The sequence below is a fragment of the Oncorhynchus masou genome, chromosome 1 (genome assembly GCF_036934945.1).
Source record: "Oncorhynchus masou masou isolate Uvic2021 chromosome 1, UVic_Omas_1.1, whole genome shotgun sequence".
NCBI classification, from domain to species: Eukaryota; Metazoa; Chordata; class Actinopteri; order Salmoniformes; family Salmonidae; genus Oncorhynchus; species Oncorhynchus masou.
Window position 1 is genome coordinate 26,502,010 of NC_088212.1, and position 25,953 is coordinate 26,527,962.

The window sequence follows — 25,953 nt, forward strand, 5'->3', positions numbered from 1 at the left end:
GGTTAGTTACTTCCATTTTGCCTGAGTAAGTGGAAAATAGTTTGCATATGTGATACCATGAGTAGGCTAACAACTCAGAATAAATAACACTCACACACGATGGCATTTTGACTGGGGCTTAGGCTATCTGACCTGAGAAGAAATCTTATGCTATACAAGCACAGGTCTACTGCTGAGAAAAGCTTAAGTAAATCTGCTTCTTAAAGAGGCCACTGTCCTCACAAGTCATTAAGTAGTGCTACGTCTGTAAGAAAATCTCTGGAAGTCTCTAATTGCTTATCTATACTGAGTGTACAAAACATTAAGGACACTTGCTCTTTCCATGACATAGACTGACCAGATGAATCCAGGTGATAGCTAGAATCTCTTATTGAAGTCACTTGTTAAATCCACTTCAATTAGTGTAGATGAAGGGGAGGAGCCATTCAGATGGTGACAAAATATTTACAGTGCCTTTGAATGGGGTAGGGTAGTAGGTGCCATGCATTCTTGACGTTCCTGACACCGGTTTGTGTCAAGAACTCCAACACTGCTGGGTTTTTCACTCTTAACGAAGGGTGGGTGGGTGGTGGTGGTGGTGGGGGGTTCTTAATGTTAGGACTGTGTTTTTAATGTTTTGTGTATAGTTCACATGAAGGGCTCCTGAGTGGTGCAGTGGTCTAAGACACTACATCTCAGTGCAAGAGGTGTCACTGTAGTACCTGGTTTGAATCCAGGCTGCATCACATCTGGCTGTGATTGGGAGTCCCATAGGGCAGCGCAATTGGCCCAGTGTCGGAGTAGGCCGTCATTGTAAATACGAATTTGTTCTTAATTTAACTGATTTGCCTAGTTAAATAAAGGATTTTAAAAAGTATTTCTGTTCCCTTTTCAGTATATTCAAGTGTTTCTGTCTCCTTTACAGTATGTTGTTAAAACCTTGGGCAAATACTAAACAATTATTATTATTAACAATTAATTAAACATGAGTGTGCCCAGTCAATGTGAATATGTGGCTTTGTTAATACCACTTCCGTTCCTAGAAGCCTGTGGGATCTGTTTCTGGTACCATTGCTGCTTTCACAAAGACATCTGGTGTCATGGTGCTCTTTCTGAAGTGTAACCTTTACCTTGCTTGAGGACAATTTACCTTGGAGTTCTGGACAATACACCAGATGTAGGAACCTGTCCATGAAGGAACAGGACCTTCCATTGACATACCATGTAATTGACCAACTCTGTGACTTGGCTGACCTTTATGATCTGCTGTGGCTCCAGGTATTTATAGCCTATGAGATGTTCCTGTGAATTTAAAGGTGGGACATCTTTGTAGTTTGTCATTTTAATTGGAGCATTATGGCGTCCATGATTGCATTGAGCGTGGCAAGCAGGATACACTTCACACTGATAAGCACAGAGTGGTAGAAACACTGACCTGGTAAAAGGAAGTTATTATTGGGTTGGCCTCATTTTCTTGTTTTCCCCATGTGATGGGGATTAGTTCATTCTTTATCGAACAGGTTTATGTGAACATATTTGTGGATGAAGAATCGTTTGTTAGGGATAATCCATCTTAAAATGTAATTTAACTTACTAGACCCCCTGCAGGGGCTGTCTAATGTCACACCTCTTTGGGTTTTTTATGGACTTTGTCTCTTAGCTTCCTAGCTCACTGTGAGTGTTTATGCGGCTATCTGGATATTAACTATTTTTTATCCTCTGTTTGACAATACATTGCAACAGATCATCAGATTTAAGATGGCCACTTAGTGAGAGTGCTGTCCCTTTAATAATCTGGGGTTTGGAGTACTTCACTGCTTCACCCACAAGAATGACAGAAGGCTATAATGGTGTCCCCCTTTTCACTATAATGCCAGATTAAAACAGCAAAATCCGTTTTAATGTATACTTTAGGGGATAGAGACCCTCTTGCATATCTTGTTTTGATACTTGACTAAAACACTGTTACAGTTGGTTTGTGTTTCGGTGTGTTTTTGTGCAATATTCTAAGATGATTCAATTACAGTAAATCTCTCTTGTTACGTCTTTTCACGTGTTGTGCAGAATTAAAAAAGCTCTTAGAGAATAAATGATATAGAGAACTCATCAGAAGTAGCTTTGTGCTTGCATTTGGCTTTGAAGGGACACACACAGTACATTTGAAAATATTTGACAGTTGGTTGTGTGTAAGTGTTTGATGTGGCGATGGGAGGGTGTGTGCCAGATACAGGACTGTCTTACTTGAGTGAGTGGATGTGGTCCTATTCAGTAGTGTGTTTCACAGGGAGTTGCAAAAACAAAGGGATAGGATGGATACTCTTTATTGTCAATGTTCCAGCTGTGCAAATTGTGCAATATTCCAGCTGCTTAATATTACAAGTCAAGGGAGATCTCATGAATTCATGGCACCTCACTTGACTCCGAGTTCAAAATCCATAGTTAAAAGCTGTCGAAACCCATCACTGCACTTACCCATTCTTGTAAATCCCCATGTTTATGATGATGATCTAAAGTACTGTCAGTTAAAACAGGCCGAACACTTTCAGTAATGCTTTAAAGATGTTTCGCTTTAGAGACTTTGAACCGATTCATCAGATTAGAGGGGATCCTATCCAAGTCCTATTCAAGGCATTATCATATACAATGAGAGGATCAGGCTATCAGAGAACTTTGCAGCTACAAGCTATCTATCCTATTTAGCCCATGCGTGCATTCTCTTTCAGCCTGACGCCTGCAGTGACATGTGTGTCTGTTCAGGGGTAATAGGTTTCAGTGGAGCCGGGAGATTGTGCATCTCATTAATCTGTTGTCTCACAATCAAATCCCTGATGCTCATTTGACATGCTCAGCTAGTCATACCTTACATGTGCACAAACAATGTGATTACTTTACAGTAACAAGAAATTAATGTGGGAAAGAATATTAAATGACACCCTCTATGTGGATAATCTTGTTTTATGCTACTGACGGTGAGAAGATGAAGTGTTTTGTTGTTATTTTGATGAAGGACAAAAGACCAAGGAAATAAGTAATTATTGGATATTAAAACTGACTGAAAAAAACAACAGAATCATAAATGAGTTGTTTTCTTATTAGGCATGTGTAGGAAGTCACGTTGACAATGCTGATGTTGTTTATTATACTAAACATACGCTACATGTAAGAGATAAGCTTTTACAATGCAGTGAAGTCTATGACAGAGTCAAGGTTAGGGTTAATAAACTGGATTCTTCCTGTTTTTTCTCCTCGGTTTAAACAACGCTCCAGAATCAGAATCACCTTTATTCACCAAGTACATTTACATACACCCCAAATTTTACTTGGTGATATGGTGCTGCTAGTGATTGACAACATTTAGAGATAAATTACAGACAGGGAAGTTTAAACAAAGTGTACATACATTATATACAACTAGGGTGAGTGAGCATAGAGCTATAAGAGGATGAGCAGTGGATATACAGTGGTTGTGCAATTTTACAATATCAGTATGAATACAGTACCAGTCAGAAGTCCGGACACACCTACTCATTCAAAGGTTTTTCTTTATTTTTACTATGTTCTACTTTGTAGAATAATAGTGAATATATAAAATATTGAAATAACACATATGGAATCATGTAGTAACCAAACATGTGTTAAACAAATATAAATATATTTTATATTCTACAAAGTAGCCACCCTTTGCCTTGATGACAACTCATCCCAAACCATCTTAATTGGGATGAGGGCGGGTGATTGTGGAGGCCAGGTCATCTGATGCAGCACCATTAGCCAAAGTACAACCATTGGATAATGAAATAGACTAACTACGATCCTACCAACGGGACATAAAAAACTGTAATATCTTATGTTTCTGCGAGTAGTGGCAAAACGACGACATTAATAACATACAGCTGGCGGGTTTTACACTGTATCGGCAGCATAGAACAGCCTCTGGTAAGACAAGGGGTGCCGGTCTATGTATATTTGTAAACAACAGCTGGTGCATGAAATCTAATGAAGTCTCAAGGTTTTGCACGCCTGAGGTAGAGTATCTCATGATAAACTGTAGAACACACTATTCACACCATTTACATTCTTTGTAGTGGTCTATTTACCAACACAAACCGATGCTGGCACTAAGACTGCACTCAATGAACTGTATACAGCCATAAGCAAACAGGAAAACACTCATCCAGAGTCTGCGCTCCTAGTGGCCGGAGACTTAAATGCAAGGAAACTTAAATCCGCTTTACCTAATTTCTACCATCATGCTAAATGTGCAACCAGAGTGAAAAAAAAACTCTAGACCACCTTTACTCCACACACAAAGATGCATACAAAGCTCTCCTTCGCCCTCCATTTAGCAAATCTGACCAATAATGCTATCCTCCCTATTCCTGCTTACAAGCAAAAACTAAAGCAGGAAGCACCAGTGACTCGGTCAATAAAAAAGTGGTCAGATGAAGCAGATGCTAAGCTACAAAACTGTTTTCCAGGACAGACTGGAATAAGTTCCGGGACTCTTCCGATGGCATTGAGGAACACCTATGTGGAACACCTATGTGAGAATGCTATTCATTGCTATTCATTGACTACAGCTCAGTGTTCAACACCATAGTACCCTCTAAGCTCATCACTCATCACTCATCACTCATCTGCAACTGGATCCTGGACTTCTTGATGGGTAGGTAACAACACATCTGCCACACTGATCATCAACAGCGGGGCCCCTGAAGGGTGTGTGCTCAGTCCCCTCCTGTACTTCCTGTTAACTCATGACTGCATGGCCAGGCATGACTCCAACACCATCATTAAGTTTGCAGATGATACAACAGGCCTGATCACCAACAACGATGAGACAACCTATAGGAAGGAGGTCAGAGACATAGCCGTGTGCTGCCAGAATAACAACCTCTCCATCAATGTGAATAAGACAAAGGAGATGATTGTGGACTACAGGAAAAGGAGGACCGAGCCCGCCCCCATTCTCATCGACGGGGCTGTAGTGGTGCAGGTTGAGAGCTTCAAGTTCCTTGGTGTCCACATCACCAACAAACTATCATGGTCCAAACACGCCAAGACAGTTGTGAAGAGGGCACGACCAAGCCTATTTATAAGGGCACAAGGCGAGACCCAGATGCAGACACAGGAGGCAGATGGTTTGACTCCAAGATGTTTATCAACAGTCCAAAAGGGGTAGGCAAGAGAATGGTTGTGGACAGGCAAAAGGTCAAAACCAGTTCAGAGATCCAGAGGTACAGAATGGCAGGCAGGCACGAGGTCAAGGCAGGGAGAATGGTCAGGCATGCGGAAATGGAGTCCAGAAAACAGGCAAAGGTCAAAACCGGGAGGACTAGTAGAAGAGAATAGAAAAGTTTGAGCATAGTGAAAAACACACTGGTTGACCTCAATATAAGACAAACTGGCACAGAGAGACAGGAAACACAGGGATACATACACCAGGGAAAATAAGCGACACCTGGAGGGGGTGGAGACAATCACAAGGAAAGGTGAAACAGATAAGAGTGTGACACTATTCCCCCTCGGGAGACCGAAAAGCTTTGGAATGGGTCCTCAGAGTTCTACAGCTGCACCAAGTTCTACAGCTGCACCATTGAGAGCATCCTGATTGGTTGCATCACAGCCTGGTATTGCAACTGCTCGGCCTTCAACCGCAAGGCACTACAGAGGGTAAGCTTCCTGCCATCCAGGACCACCTATACCAGGCGGTGTCAATGGAAGGCACCAAAAATTGTCAAAAACTCCAGCCACCCTAGTCATAGACTGTTCTCTCTTCTACCACACGGCACGCTGTACCGGAGCACCAAATCTAGGTCCAAAAGGCTCATGAATAGCTACTCAAGTGGCTACCCAGACTATTTGCATTGCCGACCCCCCACCTTTACGCTGCTGCTACTCTCAATTTATTATCTATGCATAGTCACTTTAACTCTATCTACATGTACATATTACCTCAATTACCTCAACTAACCAGTGCCCATGCACATTGACTCTGGTACCTTCTGTATATAGCCTTGCTACTGTTATTTTACTGCTGCTCTTTAATTATTTGTTATGGCCAACATCTGGTGAAATTGCAGAGCGCGAAATTCAAACTACAGTATTATAAATATTGTGTAATAAATCAAACTTGTTGTTAATTCAGCCACAGTGTCAGATTTCAAAAAGGATTTATGGCGAAAGCAAACCATGTGATTATCTGAGGACAGCCCCCCGCATACAAACACATGAAAAACATATTTCAACCAGGCAGGTGCAACACGAAAGTCAGAATATCAATATAAAAAATGCCTTACCTTTGATGATCTTCTTGTGTTGGCACTCCAAAAGGTACCAGTTACATCACAAATGGTCCTTTTGTTCGATAATTTTACCTTTATTTCACTAGGCGAGTCAGTTAATACAAAATTAGTATTTTCAATGACTGCCCAGGAACAGTGGGGGCAGAATGACAGATTTGTACCTTGTCAACTCGGGGATTTGAACTTGCAACCTTTCAGTTACTAGTTCAACGCTCTAACCACTAGGCTACCCTGCTGCCACGATGTCCTTCTTTATATCCATAAAAACTCAGTTTAGCTGGCGCGCGTCAGTCAATAATCCCCTCAGTTTCCCTCCATCAAAATGCATACAAAATGAATCCCAAACAACAAGTCAAACAACGTTTATAATCAAACCTTAGGTACCCTGATATGTAAATAAACAATACAATTTAAGACGGAGAATCATTATTGTCTTTCCCGGAGACTAATACCAAAGAATACACTCTCTTCCACATGCTTGGAAACACTACAGCCAAAATGTGAGCCACCTAGAAAAACTACAGTTTCTGGCTCATTTTTCCAAAAAACAGCCTGAAACTCTTTCTAAAGACTGTTGACATCTAGTGGAAGCCCTAGGAACTGCAAATAGAGCTAGGCTGAACATTTTTTTGGGGGGAATTGTTGTTTAAAACTTCTTTGGGATAGGTGGGACGGTAGCGTCCCACCTGGCCAACATCCGGTGAAATGTCAGAGCGCCAAATTCAAATTAAATTACTATAAATATTAAACTTTCATGAAATCACAAGTGCAATACATCAAAATAAAGCTTAACTTGTTGTTAATCCAGTCAAGGTGTAAGATTTCAAAAAGGATTTACGGCAAAAGCAAGCCATGCAATTATCTGAGGACAGCGTCCAGCACACAAATGCATAACAAATAATTTTCAGCCAGGGAGTTTCAACACGAAAGTCAGAACTAGCGATATAATATATGCCTTACCTTTGAAGATCTTCTTCTGTTGGCACTTCAAAAGGTCTCAGTTACATTACAAATGGTCCTTTTGTTCAATAAATGTCTTCTTTATATCCATAAAAACTGGCATGCTTCAGTCAATAATCCACTCGGTTTCCATCGGTCAAAATGCATACAAAATGAATCCCAAACGTTACCAATAAACTTATCCAAAGTCAATCAACGTTTATAATCAATCCTTATCTGCCCTATACACAAATAAACAATCAAATTTAAGATGGAGAATCGTTATTGTCTTTACCGGAGATAAACAAAAATAACGCGCCAACTCGGCCATGCGCATGGAAACACTACAGCCAAAATGGGAGCCCTTAGAAAAACGACTTCTTCTCCCTCATTTTTCCAAAAACCAGCCTAAAACCCTTTCTAAAGACTAGTGACATCTAGTGGAAGCCCTAGGAACTGCAATCGGGCGCGATTTCGCTCTATTATAAAAGTGCCAGCCATTGAAATCAGTGGTAGGATTAAACATTTTTGTTGGGGGGTATGGTTTGTCCTCTGGGTTTTGCCTGCCATTTCAGTTCTGTTTTACTCACGGACATTATTTTAACCGGTTTAGAAACTTTAGAGTGTATTCTATCCAAATCTACCGACTATATGCAGATCCTAGCTTCTGGGCCTGAGTAGCAGGTAGTTTACTGTGGGCCCGCTTTTCATCCGGACGTCAAAATACCGCCCCCTATCCCAAAGAAATTTTAAGGGCTTGTAAGTAAGCATTTCACTGTAAGCTCTACTACACCTGTTGTATTGGCGCATGTGACAAATACAATTTGATTAGATTTGATCACTCTCCTTCTTGGTCAAATAGCCCTTACACAGCCTAGAGGTGTGTTTTGGGTCGTTGTCCTGTTGAAAAACAAATGATAGTCCCGCAAAGCGCAATCCAGATAGAATGGCATATTGCTGCAGAATGCTGTGGGAGCCATGCTGATTAAACGTGCCTTGAATTCTAAATAAATCACAGTGTCACCAGCAAAGCACCCCCACATCATCACACCTCCACCTCCATGCTTCACGGTGGGAACCACACATGCAGAGATCATCCGTTCACCTCCTATGCATCTCACAAAGACACGTCAGTTGGAGCCAAAACTCTCAAATCTGGATTCATCAGACCAAAGGACAGATTTCCACTGGTCTAATGTTCATTCCTCGTGTTTCTTGGCGCAAGCAACACTCTTCCTCTTATTAGTACTCTGGTGGTGGTTTCTTTGCAGCAATTTGATCATGAAGGCCTTATTAATGCAGTCTCCTCTGAACAGTTGATGTTGACATGTGTCTGTTAGTTGAGCTCTGTGAAGCATTTATTTTGGCTGCAATCTGAGGTGAAGTTAACTCTAATGAACTTATCCTCTGGAGCGGAGGTAACTCTAGGTCTTCCTTTCCTGTGACGGTCCTCATGAGACCAGTTTCGTCATAGCGCTTGATGGTTTTTGGGACTGCACTTGAAGAAACTTTCAAAGTTCTTGAAATGTTACGCATTGACTGAATGTTACGCAATTCCACAAATTAACGTTTAACAAAGTGCACCTGTTAATTGAAATGTATTCCAGGTGACTACCTGATCTTTCCTGCATGCTTCCTTGCCCTGTAGTCATGCAGGACCTCGACGGAGGGCAGGTGGCAGCCGATGATCCTCTGCAACCTGGACGATGCTTTGCAGTCTGTCCTTGGAGCATACACAATTGATAACAGCCAATAGTGTGTCCCATTGCATATCTGACTGAGGAACCCAGATCCTCCCACCCTCCACTTTCTGTTCTTTATTGCTTCGCTTTTTTCTGTTAACTCTGTGGTTGATGTGTCAGGATCACTGCTGTGCCCCCTTGATTACTTTGGGCTTGGCTGTTCCACCTTGCTTGCTTTTCCTTTAAAACAAAAGCTCACTACCCGTCCCTCTGCAATGTTTATCTCACCGTACCACAATCACATACTGTATGTATTCAATGTAGTATCAAAGATAATAGCTTGAGCTGAGTGTGTTCCTCTGGCAGTGAGATTCCTCGTCTGATCTTGACTCTTCTATCTTCTCTCAGGCAAGACAGCAGTCTACTGGAGGTCCTACAGATGGACTTTGAGGTAGAGGAGCTGAGCAGCCAATCAGACAGCCAGGTGATCACATGGCACCTGGAGTTGCCACCAAACACCAGGGATGGGGGACAGAAAGAAGGTTCCATGAGGATCTACACAACCCAGAGAGACTTTGTGGGCCTAGCCCCACTTGTCATGGTGAGCACGGACTAACAATTCATTCTAGCATCCATATGCATATAGAATTTTCACCTGTGACATTTGCTTTTGCAAATGTTGTGTTTGGTCTTGGATGTGGCCTCCAGCATGTGGGTACTGGGACCTAATGCACTCTGTATTCTTGAGGTCCAAATCAAATTGTATTGGTCACATACACATATTTAGCATATATTATTGCTGGTGTAGGGAAATGCCAATTGATGCCTGTGACATGATTTACCAGGAGGTTGTCAATCTTTGACTGCTGCCATTTATTTTTTCATGGGAGATTTACAATATCTGCCTAGTGTAACGGTTCTCTTGTGGTGAAGGAGAGTCGGACCAAAATGCAGCGTGTAGATTGTGATCCATGTTTAATGAACAAAACGTAACACGAATCCAAATACAAACACTACAAAACAAAGAACGTAACGAAAACCGGAACAGCCTATACTAGTGTAAACTAACACAGCGACAGGAACAAGGACACTAAGGACAATCACCCACGAAACACACAAAGAATATGGTTGCCTAAATATGGTTCCCAATCAGAGACAACGATAATCACCTGACTCTGATTGAGAACCGCCTCAGGCAGCCATAGACTAACGCTAGACATCCCACAAAACCCCAAGACAAAAACACACCACAATAACCCATGTCACACCCTGGCCTGACCGAATAAATGAAGAATAAACTTAATATATTTCGACCAGGGCGTGACAGAACCCCCCCCAAGGTGCGGACTCCCGGACGCACATCAAAACAATAGGGAGGGTCCGGGTGGGCGTCTGTCCATGGTGGCGGCTCCGGCTCCGGCACGGGACGTGGAACCCACTCTATAAATGTCTTAGTCCCCCCTCCTCGCGTCCTAGGATAGTCCACCTTCGCCGCCGACCATGGCCTAGTAGTCCTCACCCAGAACCCCACTGGACTGAGGGTCAGCTCGGGACAGAGGGTCAGCTCGGGACAGAGGGTCAGCTCGGGACAGAGGGGCAGCTCGGGACAGAGGGGCAGCTCGGGACAGAGGGGCAGCTCGGGACAGAGGGGCAGCTCGGGACAGGGGCAGCTCAGCACTGAGGGGCAGCTCGGCACTGAGGGGAAGCTCGGGACTGAGAGGAAGCCCAGCACTGAGAGGAAGCCCAGCACTGAGAGGAAGCCCAGCACTGAGAAGAAGCTCAGGCAGGTAGTTGGCTCCGGCAGATCCTGGCTGGCTGGCGGATCTGGAAGAGTCTGGTTGACTGGCGGATCTGGAAGAGTCTGGTTGACTGGCAGATCTGGAAGAGTCTGGTTGACTGGCAGATCTGGAAGAGTCTGGTTGACTAGCAGATCTGGAAGAGTCTGGCTGGCTGGCAGATCTGGAAGAGTCTGGCTGACTGGAAGATCTGGAAGGGTCTGGCTGACTGGCGGATCTGGAAGAGTCTGGCTGACTGGCGGATCTGGAAGAGTCTGGCTGACTGGCGGTTCCGGCAGATCCTGGCTGACTGGCGGTTCCGGCAGATCCTGGCTGACTGGCGGTTGCGGCAGATCCTGGCTGACTGGCGGTTGCGGCAGATCCTGGCTGACTGGCGGTTCCGGCAGATCCTGGCTGACTGGCGGTTCCGGGCAGATCCTGGCTGACTGGCGGTTCCGGCAGATCCTGGCTGACTGGCGGCTCTGGGCAGACTGGCGGCACTGGGCAGACTGGTGGCACTGGTGGCGCTGAGCAGACTGGAGGCACTGGGCAGACTGGCGGCGCTGGGCAGACTGGCGGCGCTGGGCAGACTGGCGGCAATGGCGGTGCTGGGCAGACTGGCGGCGCTGGGCAGACTGGCGGCACTGGGCAGACTGGCGGCTCCTTGCAGACTGGCAGCTCTGGCTGCTTCATGCAGACTGGTCGCTCTGGCTGCTCCATACAGACTGGCAGCTCTGGCTGCTTCATGCAGACTGACAGCTCTGGCTGCTCCATGCAGGCTGGCAGCTCTGGCTGCTCCATGCAGGCTGGCAGCTCTGGCTGCGCTGAACAGGCAGGAGACTCCAGCAGCGCAGGAGAGGAGGAAGGCTCTGGCTGCGCTGAACAGGCGAGGCGCACAGTAGGTCTGATGCGTGGTGCTGGCACTGGTGGTACTGGGCCAAGGACACGCACAGGAAGCCTGGTGCGGGGAGCTGCCACCGGAGGGCTGGGGTGTGGAGGTGGTACTGGGTAGACCGGACCGTGCAGGCGCACTGGAGCTCTTGAGCACCGAGCCTGCCCAACCTTACCTGGCTCGATGCCCATTCTAGCCCGGCCGATACGAGGAGCTGGAATATACCGCACCGGGCTATGCACCCGCACTGGGGACACCGTGCGCACCACTGCATAACACGGTGCCTGCCCGGTCTCTCTAGCCCCCCGGTAAAGCACAGGGAGTTTGCACAGGTCTCCTACCTGGCGTAGCCCTATTCCCTGTGAGCCGCCCCCCAATACATTTTTGGGGCTGACTCTCGGGCTTCCTAGCCAACCGTGTTCCCTCATATCAACGGCTCCTCTCTCCGGCTGCCTCTGCTCTCCTCGCTGCCTGTGAGCCCCCCCCAATAAATTTTTGGGGCTGACTCTCGGGCTTCCTAGCCAACCGTGTTCCCTCATATCAACGGCTCCTCTCTCCGGCTGCCTCTGCTCTCCTCGCTGCCTCCACCTGTTCCCATGGAAGGCGATCCCTTCCCGCTAGGATCTCCTCCCATGTGTAGCAACCCTTGCCATCCAATATATCGTCCCATGTCCAATCCTCATTGCGCCGCTGTTGCTGCCTTTGCTGTTTCTCCTGTGGCTCCTGCCTGTTGACACGCTGCTTGGTCCGTTTGTGGTGGGTGATTCTGTAACGGTTCTCTTGTGGTGAAGGAGAGTCGGACCAAAATGCAGCGTGTAGATTGTGATCCATGTTTAATGAACAAAACTTAACACGAATCCAAATACAAACACTACAAAACAAAGAACGTAACGAAAACCGGAACAGCCTATACTAGTGTAAACTAACACAGCGACAGGAACAAGGACACTAAGGACAATCACCCACGAAACACACAAAGAATATGGCTGCCTAAATATGGTTCCCAATCAGAGACAATGATAATCACCTGACTCTGATTGAGAACAGCCTCAGGCAGCCATAGACTAACGCTAGACATCCCACAAAACCCCAAGACAAAAACACACCACAATAACCCATGTCACACCCTGGCCTGACCGAATAAATGAAGAATAAACTTAATATATTTCGACCAGGGCGTGACACCTAGTAATTTTTTCAACATCATATCTTTCAAAATGTTCCATCTTGTATGATCTTTTGTTTGTCCATTTACTTACAAAAAATTATTTAATAGATATTTCTAAATTCATGTTTGAGAACAGTAAATCCTTGACTGTCGTTCAATCACTCTGCCTGTATCATACAATAGACAGTATTTTGAATATGATATAGTTGAAAGGCACTGAAATATAAAGGCATTGGAAACTTGATTTTGGTTTGAAATTTGACACAGCCTGGTCTCATGGACTATATGTAACATAGTAAATGTAAATCCGGGACACTCAAATGAGTATAATATGTATGATTACATAAGACTAGAGGCACTTAAGGAGGGTGTTTGGTGGATTTTTATTTTAACCTTTATTTAACTAGGCAAGGCAGTTAAGAACATTTTCTTATTTTCAATGACAGCCTAGGAACAGTAGGTTAACTGCCTGTTCTAGGGCAGGATGACAGATTTGTACCTTGTCAGCTTGAGCGTTTGAACTTGCAACTTTACAGTTACTAGTCCAATGCTCTAACCACTAGGCTACCCTGCCACCGATGTGTTTTGAGAACACAACCCAACGGTTGTATGTTCGAATCTCATCACGGACAACCTTAGAATTTTAGCTAATTAGTAACTTTTCAACTACTTTTTAGCTACTCTGCAACTACTTAGCATGTTATCTAACCCTTTCCCTAACCTTAACCCTTTTAGCTAACTCTCCCTTAACCCTTCAACCTAACCTTGACCCTAAGCCCTATCCCTAAACCCTAGCCTAGCTAATGTTAGCCAGCTAGCTAACGTTGGCACTCGCCAGCTCACTAAAATTAGCCACAACAAATTGGAATTCATAACATATCATTTTGTATCATCATTTGTAACATATTGTACATTTAGAAAATGTGTAACAAATTTTACTTTTGGCTAAATCATATTATACAAAATGGATGATGGACATCCACAAATTAACACATAACATACAAATGGAGAGTCTCTGAGACTAGGTTGTTTGATATGGTCCATCTCAATCATGGATTAGATGGTGACCTCAGTCTGCGAGCCAAACATGAAGAGATTTGATGTTTGGCCAGAGGGGCCATTAGGTCTAGACTGATCTAGCACTCATTACTATGCTGCTGAATGTTGTTCAATACTGGTTGGAGCTACAGTTATATTGCTAAAAAAATTAGGATTTATACTGATTGCTTGTATTTTCTGGCACAGATGTGGTTTCTGGAATTTTGATATCACAGTTTAATTCCAAAATCTATATTTCTACCAGCGATGGGAACTCACAACTTCAGGTCATGTTTCCACACGCAATCCTCCCTTGCTCCCGTTTCCTACATACAACAAGCCTACAGTGCCTTCAGAAAGTATTCAAACCCCTTGTCTTTTTCCACATTTTGTTGTGTTACAGCCTGAATTTAAATCCTCTGCTCCTGCTTCCTACATACAACAAGCCTACAATGCCTTCAGAAAGTATTCAAACCCCTTGTCTTTTTCCACATTTTGTTATGTTACAGCCTGAATTTAAAATTCATTAAATTGAGATTTTGTGTCACTGGCTCACACAAAATACCCCATAATGTCAAAGTGGAATTATGTTTTTGGAAATGAATAAAAAATGAAAAGCCGAAATGTCTTGAGTCAATAACTATTCAACCCCTTTGTTATGGCATGCCTAAATAAATTCAGGAGTAAAAATGTGTGAAAACATGTTTTCAATTGAGTCCATTTATTTTGAATTCAGGCTGTATCACAACAAAATGTGGAATAGGTCAAGGGGTATGATTACTTTCTGAAGGCCCTGTATATCTTAAGCATCAGTAGTTAGGAGGTTACAATGGGCTGATATCTCATTAAACCTTCACTGAGTGTACAAAACATGCTCTTTCCATGACAAAGACTGACCAGGTAAATCCAGTTGACAGCCATGATCCCTTATTGATGTTAAATCCACTTCAATCAGTGTAGATGAAGGGGAGGATACAGGTTAAAGAAGGAGTTTTAAGCCTTGAGACAATTGAGACATGGATTGTATATGTGTGCCAATGAGAGGGTGAATGGGAAAAACAAAATATTTAAGTGCCTTTGAACGGGATATGCTAGTAGGTGCCAGTTTGAGTATGTTAAGAACTGCAATGCTGCTGGGTTTTTCACGCTCAACAGTTTCCGATGTGCATCAAGAATGGTCCAACACCCAAAGGATATCCAGCCAACTTGACACAACTGTGGGAAGCATTGGAGTCAGCATGCCTGTGGAATACCTTCGATGCCTTATAGAATCCATTACCCCAACAAATTGAGTCTGTTCTTAGGGCAAAATGGGGTGCAACTCACTATTAGGAAGGTGTTCCTAATGTTTTGTACACTTAGTGTATAGCCAGACTGATGATGTGTTCCCTTTAGGACTCAGCGATCCTGAACACGGCTGTGCTCACTGGGAAGAAGGTGGTGATGCCTGTCAGGACCGTGGCTGTGGAGGAGGACGGGTCAGTCACTGATGTCTCAGACTTCACCGACTGCAGCTCCACTGATGAGGACATCCTGAAGGTACTGTACAGCAGGCTGCCTGCCACTTCATGCCACAGTGGTACCTAGCATTTACAGTTGTGTAGAAGGTGTATGTGTTTTAAAACCTCATCTTAGTGGTGGAAGTACTTGGCACTTTAACACACACAAATAAGAAAGTGAGAGTGTGTTTCTTCAACGTGTAGACATGAAGATGTTAGACTGAGAGTTGCTAAACACAGAGCATTGCAACACAGAGGTTTTGGGGCTACTCTAATATTCACCTTAATTTATTTTACTGAAAGCAAATTTACTGTACATACAGTAAAAAGGGTTCCAAAGGGGTTCTTTGGCTGTCCTCATAGAACATTTTTGGTTCCAGGAAGAACACGTTTGGGTTCCATGTAGAACCCTCTGTGGAAAGGGTTCTACATGGAACACAAAAGGGTTCTTCAAAGGGTTCTCCTATAGGGACCTTTTTGTACAGGTGTCAGTGCCATGACAGGTACTTTGCAGGTCTGTGGTGTGAACAATCATGTCCAATAACCAAGGAGGTGATTTGAGGTCATATGAAGACGAGACTGTTTTGACTGTAGTTAGGAGGGAGTATAGTGCTGGATGTATGTTTTTCCTGTCTTGCTCCAATGAGACAGGAGGGCCATTTAGGGTGGGTGTAAGAGGGGAAGAGAGACTGCTCAAGGCGAAGAAGTTGTACCAAAGTCACCTCTCCACATTCTCTCTACCACATCAGAAAACGAAGAGTGAGTGACACCCCAGTGATGTCCTCCATCAAGCCAATCAGCAGTTGAAATGGACACATAACAGGAAATGACAGGGAAACAAAGGGAAAAACTAAACTCATTCCTTTTTGTTATTGTTGCACAATGTCACTTTGTTATTACAGCCATTCGGCCAGTATAAGTATAATTATACAATATAACAAATGTTTACCCAAGACACATTTCTTTATTGTTATTCTGTATTTTAGGAGATCCATTAGTACATGACCACTGGAAATATGTAGTGTCTGTTGTGTAATATAATGTAATGTTTTAAATCAAATTTTATTTGTCACATACACATGGTTAGCAGATGTTAATGCGAGTGTAGCGAAATGCTTTTAGATATGAGATCAGTGGGATTATGATAGTGACAACAGAATGTAAATCATTGTTCATGCATTTAAAAAAAATGATCCCCCCAAGCTGTGTGTGTTTGTTTGCTGATCAGATATCAGTAAGTTTGAGTTGCAAAATTTGCCCTAAGCTTCTTCGTTTAGCGGCTCTACTCAGATATCTTTGCTCTTATGATGCAAGTGAAAAAAAGTATGAGATCTGCAGATGATAAATGGCAAGGCTTTATTCCATAAAAATAATTCTGGCCTGAAATGCCAAAACAAGGTCAAATCTGTGATGATATAGAGGCTTTTAATAAGTATGGAAACATTTGCCTTGTCAGTTATGTGTGAAGAGAGTAATGGGTACTTTTGTGAAAAAAAACAATGAGATTAAGATTAATCTGGCACATCAAATATCAAAATCAAGCACAATGACAAATGGCTATTAATAAAAGTCTATTCTCTGTACATTTTTAGGATCTTGTGTCATGAATACAGTATACTCACTGCAACCTTTGATGGTTATTTGGAAGATCACTAATCCATGCAGTTGGTATCCACCCTGTCAGCACAGTTACTGATAAATGTTTGTGAGTCAAGAGAAAGATTAAATTAATTTTGTTGACCTGAAAGAGAGATATTTTCACTGCTATGCCACTTTCATCACTTCACACACTGTCATTTGTCTTTCTTCACTTCACTCAGTATCAAGGGAGAGTGAGATCATCTCTCTTTCAGGTCAACAAGATGAATTTCATTTGCATCTTTCACTCGACTCACAAACATTTATCAGTAACATCAAATGAAATGTAACTTTCAGACACGGTACAACACTGAGTTATATTCTGTGCTCCATGTTGAGATTGTGTCTTTGGAGCCTTGCAGGAGACTTGGCTCTGCACTGCAAAACTCAACATCGATATAAAATGATCCTCTGTTGCTCAGTTGGTAGAGGATGGCACTTGCAACGTCAGGATTTTTGTTTTTTTAATTTAACCTTTATTTTAGTAGGCAAGTCAGTTAAGAACACATTTTTATTTACAACGACAGATTACCCCGGTCAACCCAGACCAAGTGTGCACCATCCTATGGTACTCTCAATCATGGCTGGATGTGATGCAGCCTGGATTCGAACCAGGGACTGCAGTGACACCTCTTAGCACTGAGATGCAGTGTCTTAGACCTTTGCGACACTCAGGAGGATAGAACGCTTGCTTCCCGGGACCACTGTACTTCAATTGTATGTACACATGACTGTGAATAAAAGCGGATAAAAGTGTCTGCTAAATGGCATATATTATTATATACACTATATATGCAAAACTATTAGTGGATTTGGCTATTTCAGCCACACCCGTTGCTGACAGTTGCATAAAATCAAGCACACAGCCATGCAATCTCCATAGACAAACATTGGCAGTAGAATGGCCGGTACTGAGGAGCTCAGTGACTTTCAACGTGGCACCGCCATAGGATGCCACCTTTCCAACAAGTCCAACATTTGGTCAAATTTCTGCCTTGCTTGAGCTGCCCTGGTCAATTGTAATTGTTATTGTGAAGTGGAAATGTCCAGGAGCAACAACGGCTCAGTTGGGAAGTGGTAGGCCACACAAGCTCACAGAATGGGACAACTGAGTGCTGAGGTGCGTAGCGCCCAAAAATGGCCTGTCCTCTGTTGCAACACACTACCGAGTTCCAAACTGCCACTGGAAGCAACATCAGCACAAGGACTGTGCGTCGGGAATTTCATGAAATGGGTCTCCATAGCCGAGCAACCGCACACAAGCCTAAGATCACCATGCACAATGCCAAGCGTCAGCTGGAGTGGTGTAAAGCTCACCGCCACTGAACTCTGGAGCAATGGAAACGCGTTCTCTGGAGTGATGAATTACGCTTCACCATCTTGCAGTCTGATGGGCGAATCTAAGTTTGGCAGATGCCAGGAGAATGCTACCTGCCCGAATGCATAGGGCCAACTGTAAAGTTTGGTGGAGGAGGAATAATGGTCTGGGGATGTTTTTAATGGTTTGGGCTAGGTGCCTTAGTTCCAGTGAAGGGAAATCTTAATGCTACAGCACACAGTGACATTATAGACGATTCTTTGTCAACCGACTTTGTGGCAACAGTTAGGGAAGGCCCTTTCCTGTTTCAGCATAACAATACGAGGACTATATAGAAATAGTTTGCCGAGATCAGTGTGGAAGAACTTGACTGGCCTGCACAGAGCCCTGACCTCAACCCCATCAAAAACTTTTCGGGTGAATTGGAATACCAACTGTGAGCCAGGCATAATCTCCCAACATCAGTGCCCAACCTCACTAATGCTCTTGTGGCTGAATGCTGCATGGACTTGCTTTCAATCTTCCAACATCTAGTGGAAAGCCTTCCCAGAAGAGTCGAGGCTGTTATGGCAGCAAAGGGGGTATCAACTCCATATTAATGTCCATGATTTTGGAATCAGATGTTCGATGAGCAGGTGTCCACATACTTATGGTAATGTAGTGTATATTAAATCTTTTGGGAAATGATTTGATTATGTTGCCATGTTAATATGGAAGGGTTTGTGACTCAATGAGCGTTAACTAAATGGCGTATTTTGGAGATGAGAGGACGAGGACTCTTACCTGGGAGCCGCAGGCTGAACAGATGCTCTCAGATTAAGGATGATTGTCTGACCTCGTCTACCGCCTGGATGAAAACTCTTGATGATCTCATTGAAAAAAGATCAGTGCATAATAGCACGGACAGTTGTTCATAACTTTGCATAACTGCATTGTGGGCCCTAATGTTACATAAGTGCTTGATTAGATGAGGTAGCTGCAGAACCTTTTTACTCCCTTTCCAACTCAATTCTCCATGTTGAAGGGTAGAGTCATTTAACCAGAACACCATTTTAGTTAATGAGTGCAAGCTAATTATTGTCACAGGATGTCACAGGACCCCCCTCCACAACCAACAGGACATTACTCTGACAGTACATCTTCTAATTGCTACATTCATTAATAGATAGATAAGCAATCTCTGCCATTTGCATTCCTCCTTGAGCCGTCTGTCAAAGTTACTGATCTTTTTTTCTGCTACCCTGAGCACTTACGGGAGCCAATGACAACTGTATTTCAATGTTCCGTAAATTATCCAATTGATTAAAACAAGGGATGTTGATAGAACCGAGCCGACTCTGACGATGTCTTCCAGGGTTTCAAAAAGCACATGAGATTTCTCAATGGGCTGACAGAAACTACTCGCCAAGGTTACATTAAGTTAAAATGTAATGAATGTGTTTTCAGTGTGTTTTGATGTCCAATATAGCACAGTGTGTTATTGAATTAACATAAATTTGCAATGTTATATCTAGTTATGGCCTGTGCTTTGTGTTTAGTGTGAATGTTTATTACAGCTGTTTGACTATTATTTTACTATATTATTACCATAGTGGAGCAAGTTACAGCAGAACAATTTGTTGAGTTCATTAAAGCTTAGGGAACCATTTGTCTATGTTAAGGATAACTTAGAGCCTGGTTTCATTATCTCTCCTTTTCATTAGTGTAGCTAAGCATCTCATATACAATCTCCGTGTCATATAACGACCAGGACAGTCACATTTTCACACCGTTTGATTTACAAATGAATGCTATATTATTTCAAAACTGTACATACAGTAGTTTTATTGAGAAGACCATGTGCTAATACAGTATAGCCAGTGCTGGAAAAAGTACTAAATTGCCATACTTGAGTAAAAGTAAAGATAGAAAATAGAAAATGACTCTAGTAAAAGTCAACCAGTAAAATAGTTTTTGGTTATCAAAAGTAAATGGAATTGCTAAAATGTACTTAAGTATCAAGAGTAAAAGTATAAATTATTTCAAATTCCTTATATTAAGAAAACCAGATGGCACAATTTTATTTTATTTTGTGGATGAATAGCCAGGGGCACACTCCAACACGTAATTTACAAATGAAGCATTTGTGTTTAGTGAGTCTGCCAGATCAGATGCAGTAGGGATGACCAGGGATGTTCTCTTGATAAGTGTGTGAATTGGACAATTTTCCTGTCAAAATGTAATGAATACTTTTAGGTGTCATGGAAAATGTATTGAGTAAAAAGTACATTATTTTCCTTCGGGAATGTAGTGAAGTAAAAGTTGACAAAAATATGAATTGTAAAGTAAAGTACAGTACTACTTCAGTAGTACTTTAAAGTATTTTTAATTAAGTACTTTACTCCACTGAGTATTTACCCATGAATATCATATGACAGGAAATGTATGTTTTTGGTTAGACCTGTTTTGATGATTTAACCATTGTTATTTTTTCTGCTCCTCCTGTGTGCAGGTGTCAGACAGGTGTGACTATGTGTTTGTGAATGGGAAGGAGATGAAGGGCAAGGTGAGGATGATGGTGAACTTCACCTACAGCTACCTGAGTGCTCAGCTGGAGATGAACGTGTGGATCCCACGGCTGCCCCTCCAGATCGAGGTGTCTGACACAGAGCTCAGCCAGATCAAGGGGTGGAGGGTGCCCATCATGGCCACCAAGAGGTACAGTAGGACCCACACAACAGCCACCCCCCATTCCTGTCACACAGTAAAACCTTCACCCACTGTACATACTAGTGTACGTACATACTGTCGGTACAGTGGGTAAAGGGACCAGTATAGAGGTCTACTTGCCTGAAAGGCAGCCTTATCTCTAAAATGAGTCTACATTTTTATCAAAAATAATACTTTGCAAAGAGCTCAGGCTTGTGTTTTAATACCATTACCTAATGTATTACAATACCTCAAAGTGATCCGATTTCAATGTTGTATTTTTTTATTTGGATCTACAGAGTAAGAGAATGACAATGACAAACAGTGATGAGATTAACAGGGAAGAGTTTGTGTGCGTGCATGCCCGGGTATGTTGAGACAGGTGTGCCCTGTGCTGTAACGTAATACAGTGTTTCTCTTCATTCCCTAGGCTCAGCTGGAACAGCGAGGAGAAGGAGGAGGATAAGAAGGGCAAAGGCTGCATGTTACAGTTCCAGCATGCCCTGGTGCGTGTGATCACACACTTTATAGCTGAGCAGTCAGACCCCCGGGAGCCACAGGCCTACTTCCTGGGCTCAGACTGGCAGGTGGACGTTACCAGGCTGGTGCGTTACTTCCTCAAGGTGGAGGACCCTCACATCGCCAGACTGCAGGCAGGCAGGGTGCTGTCAGGACGAGACGTGGGGAGCACCTCCATCCAGGTATGGTAACCATCAGGTCTGATTGGAAGCATGGCCGATTGCCTGTTTAACTGAATGTTTAACTGGGCCTTCATCCAGAGATGTGACATTGTATATTGACATGATAGGATATCTAATGCTGTCTGTGTTTTGTGCCTGAGCAGGTGTTCTCCCCCCTGTCTGACTCCATCCTGGCAGAGAAGACTGTGACGGTGGTAGATGACAAAGTGACCATCACAGAGCTGGGGGTGCAGCTGGTCACTGGCCTGGCTCTGTCCCTGCAGCTCAGCCCAGGAAGCAACAGGGCCATCCTCGCCACGGCAACCACACAGGAAGTGCTGCAGAGCCCCAAACAGGTGCTGTTTACGATCTTCTTGAATGTCAATCAGATCAGACACCGGTGCACTGTAGAGTTTAATAATATTCAATTCAAGTAAAAAATAATATTGCTATTTGTTCTCATCAGGAGGCTGTGGTTAGTTCCTGGGTCCAATTCAGCGATGACTCCATGACCCCTCTGGACATCTATGACCCTGCCTACTACCGTGTGACGGTGACCTCTCTGGATGAGGGCGTGGTGTCGGTGCAGGGCTCCCCGCCTGCAGTGGTGGCAGAGGGTGAGGGACAGGGAGTACTGGTCAGGGTGGAGATGGCCATCTGTGAGGCCTGCCAGAAGTCCAAACGGAAGAGCACCCTTGCCGTGGGCAGTGGCAGCCTCAAGGTCAAGTTCCAGGTCAACAGCCGGCGCTTTGACAGCAGCAACAGCAGCAGCAGTAGTGGAGGTGGAGGTGGGGTTGGCGGTGGCAGAAGTAAGGACAGCAGCAGTGACTATGGGAACGATGGGGAGGAGGTGGACAGTGAGAGGAAGCAGCAGAAGCCCCAGCAGACCCTGCCCAGTAGTTCTGCCTCTGAGCGGGAGGAGAGTGCCATGCGCAAGGTCACCACCACCGCCAAATCCACCGAGCGTGACTCCGCTCCAGGCGTGTCCAGTGATGGAAACAGCCAAGGCGGTGTAGGCGGAGTCATTGAAACAGGAAGTTTCTTAAATGCTGGAACCCTCAACAGCCCTGCCAGCCCTATCAATGACAGTGATTATAGTAGCCCTAGTGACTATAGGACAGCTGAGGGGACAGACAGTGGGCTAGTTGAAGATATAGGTAGTGTTGCAGTCAGTAGCACCGTGAAGGCACCTGGTAACCTGGTCAACTACAATAACCCCTATCAAGAGGAGGTGCCTGACCAGGAGCCAATGGGGGTGGACATGGGCAGCGAGGACATGCTGTCCAACCGGCCTCTCTCAGACCTGGAGATTGGCATGTACGCCCTGCTGGGGGTCTTCTGTCTGGCCATCCTGGTCTTCCTGGTGAACTGCATCTCCTATGTGGTAAAGTTCAGGCACAAACAGCCCCCCTCTCATGGCCAGGAGCCCACGGGGCACAGGCACGACTGGGTGTGGCTGGGCACGGACGCTGAGCTGGTGATGAACGTGCCTGGCAGTCCTCCCCAGCAAGACAACCAAAGCGCCACCACAGTCATAGACATTGGGTCTGATAAGACTGCCTCTCTGCCCAGGCGACCCAGCTGCCTCGTCTCCTCCAGCCCCTCCTCTCCTCTGGGCTGTGGGGGCTCCGTCAGGGCCAAGCCCATGAACCGCAACGAGTCCATCCATTCGCCCACCAGCAAGAGGAAGAGGGTCCAGTTCACCACCTTTGCCTCTCTGGACCGTCAGCACTCCCCACACCCCCCCAGAGAGAACGGCCATGGGATCCACTGGGTGGGGAAGGAGGAGAACTGTGTTGAACCCCAAGTGCCCATCACAGAGCCCGTGGACCATTTATAATACGTATCGGGACCGTTTCACCCCAACTGTGGGTGAATATGTGGCTTCGATCACCTCAATGCCTTTATTCATGGATAAAAGCAGACAACATAAGGAGCATCACTACTACTGGTTATACTTATTCATTATATGTGATTACGCAAAGATCCTTCTTCGTTTCAATATCTGTAAAGGTGTCTTACTGTACATGTAAATATCTCGAATGGTTTGCGAGATACATTTTTATATTAGATATTGGACAAAATGCTGTGAATACGTGTGAGGATGCTTGTCATAAACTGACTGATGGCACTTTGTGTGGTGGAGAGAGGTTTAACCGTTTGACTAGTTGAAGGATTTATTTTTACAAAGCTTATAGACACAAAAGCCTCTTTTATACCTGGTGCTAACATGTGTTTTTTTTCCTGCTTTGTCCACATTCTGATTGTGCCCGCATTTTCAGAAATATGTCTACACATGGTATTGAAAGGTGTGTCATATCTGTCTGCATTGTGACGAGATTTCCTGGTCCCTCTCTGTATGCAAATAGTTTGACAGCTGTTCTTTCAAAATTATATTTATTTATTTTAAGACCCATATTGATGCCATAAGTCAATAATTTTATAAAGCGGGATCCGTCCACACTTGTAAGGTAACAGCGGGTCACTGACTACCTCCAGAGGTGGTTAGGAAGATCAGATTACAATGCATATTTTAATCGTCTACACCTGTCTGAAAATCAATCAGAAGTTGTGGACTAGATCAGGAAAAAGAATGCATGTTAGAACCAAGTATAAACAGGGCTAAAGAGAGTCTTTGTTGCATGTGAACATTTTTATTCTCTTACCTTTTCCACTCACATGGTGGTATCCCCCTCACACATAAACGGACACGCTTTACAAACAATTTATCCAGAGTGATTATATGAGCCACTCCTAAAGGTACTAAACATAAGCAAGTGGTATTTTTCTATATGCACTGTTTATGTCTTCATATTGTGTACATTCATGTTTGATTTGTTTTTTGATTGTGTCTAATATGATTTTTCATTAAAGATATGTTCTATGGTATTGATCATGTGATCTTTCCGATGATTGTAGACTAGATACTGCACTCGACTAATCTGTTAGTCCTAGAACTCTTGATTTATTTTGCAGTCTGGGGCAATTTCCGATGTAGGAATCTACGCTTTTCCTACACATGCCTTCCCTACACACTTCTCAGTATTTGGTATTCACACTCTACAGGTATGGCTACCTAATGCTGAAAACCCTCCCGCTTTCTGGCCAACAGATTTTCTGGTGAATAGAGTTTTCATTTAATAGGGTTTTCAGTAAATGTATCTTAAGCCATCCCTTTAATTTGAAAATAGTGTATCTTTAATTAGGATTTTGTCCACAGCCTCAATAGACTACATAGAGAGAATGTGTTCAGAATATATGATCAATGAAAGAATGCTATCTATGCATCTTCATCTCTGATTTTGCACCAACTGGTAGATTAAAAAACACTCTGATTTTGTAAACTCAGCAGAAAAAGCAACGTTCTCTCACTGTCAACTGCGTTTATTTTCAGGAAACTTAACATGTGTAAATATTTGTATGAACATAACTAGATTCAACAAGTGAGACATAAACTGAACAAGTTCCACAGACATGTGACTAACAGAAATGGAATAATGTGTCCCTGAACAAAGGGGGGGTGTCAAAATCAAAAGTAACAGTCAGTATCTTGTGTGGCCACCAGCTGCATTAAGTACTACAGTGTATCTCCTCCTCATGGACTACCCCAGATTTGCCAGTTCTTGCTATGAGATGTTACCCCACTCTTCCACCAAGGCACCTGTGAGTTCCCGGACATGTCTGGGGTGGAATGGCTCTAGCCTTCACCCTCCGATCCAACAGGTCCCAGACGTGCTCAATGGGATTGAGATCTGGGCTCTTCGCTGGCCATGACAGAACACTGACATTCCTGTCTTGCAGGAATTCACGCACAGAACGAGCTGTGTGGCTGGTGGCATTGTCATGATGGAGGGTCATGTCCAGTTGAGCCTGCAGGAAGGGTACCACATGAGGGAGGAGGATGTCTTCCCTGCAACGCACAGCGTTGAGATTGACTGTAATGACAACAAGCTCAATCCGATGATGCTGTGACATACAGCCCCAGACCATGACAGACCCTCCACTTCCAAATTGATCCTGCTCCAGAGTACAGGCCTCAGTGTAATGCTCATTCCTTCGACAATAAACGCAATCCGACCATCACCCCTGGTGGAACAAAACCGTGACTTGTCAGAGAAGAGCACTTTTTGCCAGTCCTGTCTGGTCCAGCGACGGTGGGTTTGTGCCAACAGGCGACGTTGTTGCCGGTGATGTCTGGTGAGAACCTGCCTTACAACAGGCCTATAAGCCCTCAGTCCAGCCTCTCTCAGCCTATTGCGGACAGTCTGAGCACTGATGGAGGGATTGTTTATGGTTCATTGAACAAGCATGGAAAACAGTGTTAAAACCCTTTACAATGAAGATCTGTGAAG

At 44.0% G+C, this 25,953-nt stretch overlaps 1 protein-coding gene across 1 annotated transcript in view; it reads left to right on the forward strand.

Moving 5' to 3' along the window:
• The window catches only part of LOC135540567 (transmembrane protein 132D-like), a 48,310-nt gene extending 23,820 nt beyond the window's left edge, over positions 1–24,490 (forward strand). The window contains exons 4-9 of the mRNA XM_064967096.1: positions 9,314–9,506; positions 15,174–15,317; positions 20,725–20,930; positions 21,352–21,622; positions 21,766–21,957; positions 22,068–24,490. Coding sequence (XP_064823168.1) covers positions 9,314–9,506; positions 15,174–15,317; positions 20,725–20,930; positions 21,352–21,622; positions 21,766–21,957; positions 22,068–23,441 — 2,380 coding nt within the window. The 3' untranslated portion in view covers positions 23,442–24,490. The remainder of the gene's footprint in view (positions 1–9,313; positions 9,507–15,173; positions 15,318–20,724; positions 20,931–21,351; positions 21,623–21,765; positions 21,958–22,067) is intronic.
• The last annotated feature ends 1,463 nt before the right edge of the window (positions 24,491–25,953 follow it).